The sequence below is a fragment of the Otolemur garnettii genome, unplaced genomic scaffold (genome assembly GCF_000181295.1).
Source record: "Otolemur garnettii isolate 467f Iridium unplaced genomic scaffold, OtoGar3 scaffold00109, whole genome shotgun sequence".
NCBI classification, from domain to species: Eukaryota; Metazoa; Chordata; class Mammalia; order Primates; family Galagidae; genus Otolemur; species Otolemur garnettii.
The window spans coordinates 6,012,292-6,023,789 of NW_003852504.1; the positions used below are offsets into that span (position 1 = coordinate 6,012,292).

The 11,498-nt window shown below is 43.1% G+C and overlaps 1 protein-coding gene across 3 annotated transcripts in view; it reads right to left on the bottom strand.

The window, feature by feature from the left end:
* Positions 1-8,852, bottom strand: part of GPC3 (glypican 3) — a 491,643-nt gene extending 482,791 nt beyond the window's left edge. For all 3 annotated transcript variants that reach the window (XM_003796959.2, XM_003796960.2, XM_003796958.2), the window contains exon 1: positions 8,486-8,852. In XM_003796959.2, the coding sequence (XP_003797007.1) occupies positions 8,486-8,660 (175 nt within the window). In that variant the 5' untranslated portion in view covers positions 8,661-8,852. The remainder of the gene's footprint in view (positions 1-8,485) is intronic.
* Positions 8,853-11,498: the final 2,646 nt, after the last annotated feature.

Consider the following 11,498-nt stretch of genomic DNA (forward strand, 5'->3'; position numbering starts at 1 on the left):
AAAAAAAAAAAAAAGCCATACAGATAGATGTAGGGATATCATATGTCTATATGTATGAGTGTACAAATATGTGTGAGTGAGTTAAAACCAGCCAGGTTGCAGGAACTCAGAAACCACAGACACTTTGAGTGTTGCACTGTGTATACATGAGAGATACAAAAGCAAGGCTTTCATGACACGAACAGAAGGTATGATTGTGAATGACCACCTACTGTTAAGAGTAACAATTCACAATTATCAGTTTCAATTATATACTAATAAATTACTGCTTATTACTATCAAAATAATAGGAATCTGTATATGTATACATGCATGTAATTTGTGAACATATATGTAGATATGTGTGTGTGCATTTTGCATATACATGTGTATGAAACATATGCAAATGCCACATTTAGGCAAGGCAGCAGTTAAAAATCTTTCCTTACTTATCACCTCGCCTTCAATCTTCAGTTTTGAAAGAAGGGCAACGAGGCTCCCAGGGCCACAGAGAATAGATAAATATGCTTCAACTCTACCAACCCTTCTTCTGTCTCTGCAGCAAATCAGTTTAGACAATGGTGCCTTCAGAAAATCCAGTACTTTACAGTTATATGCCATTCTAGTATCTCACTGGACAGAGGTCAAGCCTGCTAGACTATGCCTTTAGAAGTTTATTCGTATTCTTTCCAACTAATTAATTCATTAGTTTCATTAATAACTCTGTATAAGTCACTCTCCTCACCATTCTAGAGGATATCATAATGAATCAAACACGGCTCCTGCATTCAATAGCATATGGTCTGGAAGATGCTCTGAACAAGCAACAGACATGAAAGAAAGTAAGAAGTACAGATAAAGTATTTCTGGGAATCAAGTGCAATTGGGATATCCCTCTGTATTATCTCTGCACACATGCAAATTTCCAAATTCAACTGTTTTCTAATCCTTTCCATCTGTTACATGCCAGTTAACTTTCTGATATATACTAGACGGAGAGCTTTTAATCTCTGTCTTAAATCTGTCATTCTCTTACTCTATTCACCATGTGTCCCTCAGCTTCAGTCATCCAAACTGAAATTTGACACAGAGCAATGGAGAATCTCGGGATGCCTTGATATATACTATAAGTACTAATATACAGAGTTTGGGAGAGAAGGAGCAGAACCAGGATTAAGGAGGAGAATATGCAAATTGAATTCTAATTTTTTTTTTTTTCCAAGTGAACATCGTCCCTTTCTTCTTTACCCTCTTTCCTACTTGGGCCACTATCTGAAAGGATTCCTAATAGGACATCCCTAGCCAAGTAATTAAAGTTTGGCCTAATGCAGACAGAAACTAAGAGAATTTGCGTGAGGCTCTCTATCCTACCCAAATAAAATTTCCATGGCTTAAAATCCACTTTGGATTATATCCTTTTTAATGTACATATATGAAGCTTAATGTCATAGGTAAGAAACATTAAACACTGTGGAAGAACTTACATGTATTCAATGTATGTTTCTGTAATTAACAGCAAGTTGCATTATTTTCACAAACCTAAATATCACAGATCTGTAAAACGAAGATAAATATATGCATTTATGTATATGCAGAGATCTTTAATTTATCCTTAAATAACTTAAAATATCCTTGTAACACAAAACACAAAGTACTTACCTCTTGTATGATTCGGCTAGTCTACTTCTTCCAGAGAGTAATTGTGTAGCTAATGAATTAAACCAATATACTTTCTTACCTAATAGACAACAAATGGATTTTTGACCTGAAAAAGTGTTTACATTTTCTAGAAACCTTAGTATTGGTAAAAATAAATCAATTACTTAAATATAGGATTTATGGAAACTTTGTGTTTGTAATACATTTCAAACTCCATTCATTCATTCAGTCTATAAATATGTATTGACTACCTATTATTTGTATTGTGTGCTGTGCTAGACATTCTGGGGATACAAAGATGAATGAGATACAGTCTCTAACCATAAATATGTGACAGTCTAGCAGGGAAAATATAATTAGAAACATGTACCTTAGAGTTGCCATAGTTGAGACTTCTAATTTTCTAGTAATAAACTTATTCTCAAAAGGCAGGCTCAAAAGGGCCAAGTGAATTTTTAATCTAAAGTTGTACTTTCTTCTCAGTTATAAGAAGTAAATATCTGTTTCGCTGTGGAAATTTGGAAAAAATACAGAATATTTTCAAAATCATCACTTCTGCTGAGAAATGTACATCTTTCGACTTTCAGATGGATGGAAAGAATACAATGCGTGCGGGTTTCTTTTATAATGGCTTTGGTTTCCCTGCCCCTTCTTATTGCTACTTTCACTTGTATTTTATCTCCCTTTCTATCAATTATTTATCAATATAAGCTTATTAAGTGTGCTTCAAAGAGCTTAGTAGATTTACTAATCTAGCATATAAATACAATTTCAGCTACTAAAAGTAATTAACTGTTTGGAACACCAGCAATGCATTTTTGGTCCTAACATTGACTCCTTTTTATTCATGAGGAAAAATACAAACTCAAATGAGGCTTTGTCCAGCTACACACAAAGAGAGGGAAAAGTGAAAACGCCTTAGTAATCAATCTGGATTCATTTTTTGCTTTAAAAATTGCAAACTAGTATGCCTAATAATTAGCAATTGGCTAATTCATCTTTAATTGGCGTAATTTGAAGTACAGAACTAAATCTTCTTTACTTGGGAAATTCAACAAGATATTCAAGTGAGACTATGTTCCAGATAGCATTCTGCTCCCCCCTGCACACAGCATTTCAAAATGCACATTTTCTCTGCTGATATGCCCACCTTCACCTTGCTTTCTGAACCTCATTCTCCCTGTCATTATGTCTCAGAAGGTATATTCCCATTACCTTATGATGTCTCTAACGCCAGTCTGGGACCCATGACTTGGATTCTATTTTCTGATGCTCATTTCTTAATGGAGTGACGAGGCTCCAGTTTCAAGGCAGACAATTTGCTAAATATGGGCAGATAAGTGAGGGATTTTTCTGCCTGCACTTTCCATTAGATCCTAGATTACCAAAAACATCGAACCCATTTACAAGATTGGCTATAGGACTGAACAGATGCTGGCTCCTGGAATAGCCTCTTGAATTCTGATCCCAGGCAAAAGAAACCTGTGAAGTACTTCAACAGGTTCTTGCATGTGGTACAGCTCAACTCCCAAATATGGTAATATCAACCTTAGCAAGAAAGGTCTAGCTGACATTAAATCAAAGAAGACTTGATTTAAGAGATGCCCTACAATTTATGTGCTATAATAATTGTTGATCTTTAATGATACGAAGCCAGTCATAACAATGCTGCTAATTTCAATTTGTTCTTTGGGTACTCAACATTAATAAGCCCTGCCTGATGGTAAGAGTTGCCAGCTAACTGAGCTAAGCCTGTGTCTGTCTCCAGCCAAAATATTTGTAGCCTGAAAAGTTTGTATACACACCCTAATAATGTACTGTAGTAATTTGAACATAGGCTTTAAAAATAAGTATGATGACATATAGCTTGAGAAAATATGTGAGAGGTCACAGAGAATATATAATGGATCAGGCATTCCATTTTTGTCAGTTATTTACCAAATGTTGCTCTTAGCCTTGTGCTCAACCCGGCGCAAATGTAGTGCTTTCCCTTTAAGAAGCTTATAATCTAAAACATACAAATAACCATATGCAGAAAAAAGCTAGAGATCAGAGTAAAAGGAAGCATTCACAAAAATGTACAAATTCAGCATGCCAGAACTTTTCAGTTGAGCAACATGATCCCCAGTGAAATTCTTTCCAAATGATGTATCGTGTGCACAAGTTATAAGTGATTATCTTCAATTTTCTTAGAAAAGAGTAATAAGATACCACTTAAGACCCATGCTTTTGTATACGCATCAAACACTGAAGTTGGCGTGGTCGTTGATAGCTGTCATTTAAGGAGAAAACATGTTTTCTGTCTTGTCTCATACCAGACAAATCCAGGATTCTTTTCTCCCAGGTTGGTAATAAGCAGCCCTTTTCTAGGCTACAGTGAATAGCAAACATTTCAACGCTAAAGACAGAAGTAGCAGAATACTCAAAAATATTGCATCAAAACATTGGATACAACCTACCAGCCCATAAGAAAAAAACACATTGCAAAACTGACACCATCTGTGTCATCTAGCATCCATCAAAATCTTATGTCTGTATTTCCTAATGCTTACAAAATGGAATTTGCTCCAAGAATTCAGAAAACTCTTTTTAAGATGGCGGTCCTATTAAAAGACGTCTCGCTATCTCCCACTCTATCTCTTCAGTTCTTTTCCCTGGCCCAGGCTGGCTATTGTGACCATTTCAGCCAATTTCCTGGAGGTATTTTCTAGCCCTTTTCACCCCATTTAATCCTACAAGTTTCCTGGGAAGCCTGTTTTCTTGTGTGCTCCCCCACTAGACTGTGAGTTCCTTGACAAAAGGAATTGCCTCTCACTCCTCTCTGTACCTCCAGCACCTAATACAGAGCCTGCCAAGGAGTTGGCAGTCTTAAGACTTCTTCCAGACCAACATGCCCCACCAATCGTCAGTCATCTCCTCCATCAGATTGATGGCTCCTTCTAAGCACATCTCAGCACCAGTATCAGGATTAGTGTAATAAATACTTTCAGACCACACTGGAAAACTTTCTCTAACCTATTCCAATTTAGTACACAACAATACAACTTTTTCAAAGTTTTAACAAATCACCTGCTCACCCAAATGTTTAGTGCAATCTCAGAGGAAAAAAACCCCTCCCACACCTCACTTCTTATTCTCTCTCCAGACATTACAACCGCTAACTGCTTCAAACTAATTGGGGAACCACAGCTGGCAACCCAGATATGGTTGCTAGTTCTCACACTTAAAGAGAAAAAGAGAGAGAGAAACAAAAAACAAATACCAAACTCTCAAGAATGTTGCTTTTTATTTTTATGTTATTTCTTCTTTTTTCAGAAACTGCAAGTCAATTTTGGCTCTTCAAGGCTGCCTTTTACCCGTATAGGGATTTGGCCTTCTGGTTTGGTTCTTGCACTTTCCAAGGCCCTCCAAGACAAGATCCCTCAATCTTTTGGGAGTTGCAACACTACCAGGGTTTGTTTGATTTTTTCATTACCATCCATCTTCTACACTTCCCCCTCCATGAAAGTGGTGTATGGCATTCATAAAGTGAATTACACTTGATTTTTGTTTAGAGGAGTTTTTTTTTCAGACTTCTGTAACATTCCCTTGAGACAACTGGAAACATCATTGTCTGATTACTAGCTCACTTTCCTTGCCTAAAATTGTATCCATTCTTGATTGCGCCTGTGGGTAGGTTAAGCAAAACAAAATAAACATCTAGACTTATGAGCTCATTGGCTTTTTTTTTAATTTTTCTAAATTAAATAAGGGCAAAAGAGCTGCACTGGAAGTTATATAGATTTTTCTGCCAAACGCTAACTCCATGCGCCTGGTTTCCATCTGTGGTGCTTTCCAAGTTACAAATCCTTTAAAAAAAAAAAAGTGAGGTATGAGGAGATCTATGGATCTTGGGGACATGCTATTTAGACCCTTATCCTTGCCTTGGACACTGTAAAAGAAATGGGAACATGAGATTGTAAGGCTTTATAATAGCTTTGTGGAAGTCTAGAGTAGTCCTTCAGCACCAGTGATTTATTTTTTAGGTTGGCTGATCTCAAATACCATTTAGTCTCATCTATATTAACGTAAGAAATGTACCTTATCCACTCTAACCCAGTTCTACTAATGGCCAAGTTAACGCTCAATCCCAAATGCTCCCCCCAAGTGATTCAGGACATTTTTTTTTTGGCAGTTTTTGGCCCGGGCCAGGTTTGAACCCACCACCTCTGGCATATGGGGCTGGCACCCTACTCCTTTAAGCCACAGAGGCTGCCCAATTCAGGACATTCTTAAGGATTTCTCCTCACTGTGACCAAATCTCATTTGATAAGCAGACAACAGACAATGAAGGCTTTAAATCTGTTAATACAGTGCAGAAGGGAAACTGAACATGGCTTAAAATATAGATGGGTGAAAAAAAGTCAAGCAGTCATCATGATGGTTCATAACTATCAAATAATTTGCAGCTCTCCTTCAATTTCCAACCACTGAACGACAGCAGCAAATTACACATTTATTCACTTTAAATTATGCACTTGCCATTGTATTTCATCTGCCATTATCCCCTCTTTCCTGAAATACTGATGAGCTCTTTCTACACATGGACATTAGGATTTTCACCATGTTTTCCATAACTACAGTGACCATATTTGGCCAACTGAAATTCAGGACACATGTTTTCATGCCAGGGAAGAGTACTGGAAATGTGCGCCACCCCCAGAAAATCTAGGCTACATGGTAGCTGTATGGAGATCACCATATTTGAAGTTTGGCTTTTGTCCTACGAATCAGGACAAGACCCGCCATGTAGAGGGTGCTCAAGATCATATACATTTGTTAAATAGAACTGAAACAGGGAATACTGGGTCTATATGATGAAAACCTGTGAAAAGTGATTTCTCCTATATAGAGTTCATGAAATAGTAGAAAAAGATGAAAAATCTTTATTACAAGTCCCTGTTCTCTATAAGTATGGCCATCTCTAGGCCAGGAGGAAGTCCTGGCCAAAATCTCATACACAGTGTGTGGGCCCTTGCAATACTTTTATACAGATGCTGCAAAGAGGCAGGCAGCCAGAGAACAGGGGGAGGGTGAATGCCTGCTTAAGTGTGTGTGTGGAGGGGGTTGCTAAATGAGTATCTGTGCTTTCCTCTGGTCTTTTTCTTCTGTTAAGCACCACCTTGACTCCCTGGCTTACAATCAGCCAATGTGGCCCCAAACCCAACCTTGGGCCCACTCATCTTGTGGGGGCTCTGCCTGTGAGGACCAATTTTTACATTATCAACAAAAGTTATATTCTCTGTCCTTAGCAATCTAATTACCATGGCACTTCCAGAGGAGAAAGATTCGCCTGTTGTTTCAGCTCTGCGGAACTGATTCATAGGTTGCCCCTTACAGCTCCTGCACACGCCCACGTGGTATGTTATTAACATGTAACAGTGGAAGAGGTGGTTCTACCCTCCCTTACAGTGAAATCCTGCAAAGCGATATTTAACATATGCGCAAGTGCATTTCAGTCACCAAAAAGGGTGACCAATTACCCTTGCAACTAAACAGCAGGCTCGCTCTGCTCTTTTCATTAACCTAAAGAAAAGGCTGAGGGCACGCTGGCTGCCTAGGTAACCTCCTGCCAGTGAACACTTGCTGGCAGCGCCCACAGGGCGCGCATCTGCATTCACAACTTGGTCCAACCATCAGGCCCGCCTCCATGACTTGTTGAGAGCCACCAGCCAAGTTTTGGCTAGGGCTGCACCAAGATCCCTCGGCAGCACAAGACGAGCTCCTCACTAAGACTCAAGAGTCGAGAAGGGACCTTGGAGGCTACAAACATCTTACAGTTAGCGAGTAAAACTGCTTCTTCCGAGAGCACCTCCGATATATTAACCTGTTTGACTCTTCTTGCCCGCGTTGTCAGTGTAGCAACTCGTTCTAATTGGATTCTAAGGCAGGCGTTAGGAGCCCAGTCGCTGGACAGTCAATCACATAAGACTATTAATATTCATCTGTTGACAGTGGTAGCCCTCGGCTGAGGTTAAAATATGTCCTCATGGCACAATCTGATTGTGTAGAACAAAAGGCAGGCGTTCAGAAACTTTCCTCCACCTAAAATCATCTTCCCTTCAGGATCCAGTCTGTCAAGAAGGCAAATGAATTTTGGAGGGGGAGGAGTTAAATCATCTTTGGACTCTGGCTCCCTGGGCCAGCAGCACCGTTTTAAAAGCGATTTTGCCAACCTAGATAAGAAGGAACGCTGTTTTGAAGGGAAGGGTTCGGATCTCCTCATTTGGAGGACCCTCCTACTCAAAAGTTTCCCTCAGTGTGTCTTTGCCCGCCACTGTGGATTCGGTAATGTGTCCTCAACTTTGCCTGCACTTGGGCCCGTGAGCCTAGGAAACCCAGGCTGGGGAAAGGAGGGCATGGGGGGCACGTTGGGGAAAAAGGTGGTTAGAGCTGCGATCCAGCTAAGGCTGAAATTCTCACACGTACGTGCGAGCAAGGGTGGCAAATTCCCGAGGAAGCAGCTCGGCTCTGAGGCACCAGTTCGCAGAGGCCGGGGAAACAGCTCCCACCTTCCCGCCCTCCCAAAATCTGGGCGCTCACGAGATAGCGATCCCCGCGGTTCCTCCCGCTTGCACCTTCCCTGACAGCAGCACAAGCCTGAGGGATGCGGACTCGGTGCACATACAAGCTCCTTCCCTTCCTCCTTCGGTAGACCCGGCCAGGCCCCAGGCACACCGACCACTCCCAGGTGCCCAGCTGCAGGGCGTACGGCCGGAGCCCGGGGCCAGCGCTCTTGGGAGACAAGAACCACGCGCCTTTTGGCTTCCCGCTGGGCGCGGAAAACGCGAAAGGGACCCCTCCTCACCTGGCACAGGAGTTTCAGGCACCCACTTGAGTCCTGGCTGCAGTCTCTGGAAGAAGGAGCGGACCTGGTGACAGGTGGCGTCCGGCGGCGGCGGCGGGGGCTGTGCCTGTCCCGGGCAGTCCAAGCTGAGCAGCATCGCCACCACCAAGCACGCGGTGCGCACGGGCCCGGCCATCCTGCTTCGCGGGGAGCTAGGAGAGCGCGGGAGAGTGGCAGCAGGAGCGAGAGCAGTCCCAGGACTCAGCAAGTCCTGGCTGTGGCCCTGAGGAGTGAGAGACGTGCAGCTACCCAGCCGCTGCAAAAGTTTCCTCGCAGCTACCTGAGCGCTGGGCGAGGGCGGGAACTGCTTGACCGCGCGGGGCAGGGCGGGGCTGACTGGGATGGGGCGGGGCGAGGAGGGACGGGGCGGGGCGCCACGAGCCGCGGGGCTGGGAGGCGGTGGCGGTGGTGCCGCTGCTAAGCCTGCGGCGTGCAGGAGCACGGCGTGGAGCGCGGTGGGGCTGACCTCAGCACCGCGGCGGTGGGACCGGGCACGGGCAAGGGCAGTATGAGAGGAGGGTGCGGAACGCGTGCGGTGGCTCCTGGCAGCCGAGCCCAGCTGCCCGCTCGCTGCCGCTCTACACAGGGCGCTCTGGCATAACTACTGCAGAGGGGCTGCAGGCTCGAGGGTGCTGATTGGCTTCTCAGCAGCCGTCTCTTCTGACTGGCTCTGGGAGAAGTTCCCCAGCCTCACTCCTCCTTCCCGCCGCTCATTGGCCTGCAGCCTAGAGGGCTTTTCCCTTTAGGATTATTGCCACCTCTCCAGCCTTCTTGGGGGGGAGTCCGTGGTTTAGATGCCCCTCTGCTTCACCATAGGCCTTCTCCCAACCCTGTCCAGAGCTGCACAAGGTCTGCCTTCTCCGCACGAGATCCACGTCCTCATTCTGCTCTCAGAAAGGAGCTTCGCATGAACCGTTTTCCCAACCCAGCTCTGGGCAGGTTCTCAAAGCCAACCCACAAATAGTCACGTTCAGGGACAGCTGGGGACCATTGGGGTTTTCACAGCCTGCCCTTGAATACTGTACCTAGAAAGTCTGAAAGCCCCTTTACTTGCTAGGTTTGATTGGATAGAACCACACAAAGTCAAAGAAAGCCCCGCACCTGGTCCCAGGATGTTAAAAGAATCTATCTCCAGCACAGTAGCCCTAAGTGGACTTTCCGGAAGTATAGCATTACTGGTGACAACGAAATAACCAGGGGCTTAATGGCAGCCTAATTCTTTAGAAAATAATGTTAAACAGCAAATGTGTTGAGCCAGAGCTAGCCTATTTCATAGACGATGTAGAAGGCTGTTTGAAAGGTCATCTAGACCCACAACTCCACCTCTTCTGCCTGAATTTCACCATTAGAAATCCAGTTCTCTGAAAATCTAGTATCCTCAGAGAGATTAGGAGCATTACCTGTATACTCCTAAGTAGGGATCTTTAGAGTGGATTCTTTCCCTGGCCCCCTAAACCCCCCACCCACCCACACACACCCTACCATAGTGCTTTGCACATAGAAGGAACTCAGTATTTGTATGACAGAATGATTTGATTCCTCAGTGTGAATTAGTTTATTCACTAATAAACTAATTAGTGAATTATTTTTTGACCTAGGTAAAAGTAGGTTTTGCTGGAGAGACTCAGCATTAGGATTTGTCTGGGGTATGCAAAGTGTAGGGGTAGAGCAGAGGAGGCTGTGTCCCAGGACGTGTGGGCTGAGAAGACAGACAAAGGAAAAGAGGGTCGCTAAGGAGTTAATTCACTCATCCATTCTTTTACTAACAAATATTTGAACTCCTACTATGTGCCAACCATTGTGGGATACAAACAGACAATGGGGATTCAGATTAACCCCTGGTGCCTGATCTCAAAAGAGGTACAAGCCTAATGGGGAAAACAACCAAACAAATGTTAATGCACTGTGGTTAAGTGCTAGAGAGTGGGGGTGGGGATCCCAGAAAGCTTCCAGAAGAGATGATGCCCTAAACTTCCATTTGAAAGACCAGTAGGAGTTGAGCTGAGAAAAGCAGATAGATGGAAGAACATCCAGGCAAAGAAAGTAGCGTGAACAAAGACATTGAGAGGGCCAGTCATAGCCCAGTTGGAGGATGGAAAGTACAAGTAATAATTTCAGGCTAGGGAGTTAGAAGAGGTAAAGTGAGAGAGGTAAGCAAGGTTTAGATTATGCAGGGTCTTGAAGCATGTGAAGGAGCCTAAAGAACCATTTAAGGAAATTTTAAGCACAGGAGTGCCACTAAAGTTCTCTCCAGAAGCACTGTGGAGATTAGAAGCAAGGAGGTCAGTTAAGATGCTGTGAAAATAATCCAGACAAGAAATGACCAATGCCTGTGGCAGTAGAGATTTGGAAGGAGGAAAAACTACCAGAGATGTTTAGGAAATAGACTTAAAAGGGAATGGTGACCTACTGGATATGGGGGCTGGGAGAGAAGGAGTCAAGGACGGAGGGCTCATTCACTCTTTTTTTCAACAAACATTGAGTGCTGCCCATGTATCTGGCATTCTTCTCCTACTTCATAATTTTGCCTCGGGCTAGGCCTGCGCCTGCATTGAACATTTGACAAATGACATATCCACTTTAAAAGAAACACCAATTAAGAGTCATAATTTGGCTGGTGAGTTTGATATGTTCCACCTGTGGAGCCCTGTGACCAAAGGGCAGATTGGAAGGCAAGCATTGATTGAATTTCATGACCTTGCAGAGGAAGACATGACCTCCCATAAATTCATGATCTTCCAGACTCATGCAACTAACTACAAAGGCAACAGTTGTTTTCAACTACTGAGTCTTGAGTACCTGGGAAAAGGGGGCTGTGATTTATTTTTAATATATGTTTTTATATCTAACACACTTTGTATGAGCTAGGACAGTGCTTCCCAAAGTGAAGTGTGTGAATCCCTGGGCTCAATGAAGTGGCCCAATGAAGTTTTACTTTTTATTTTAATGGTGGATTAGGAAAAAAAAAAAAAAA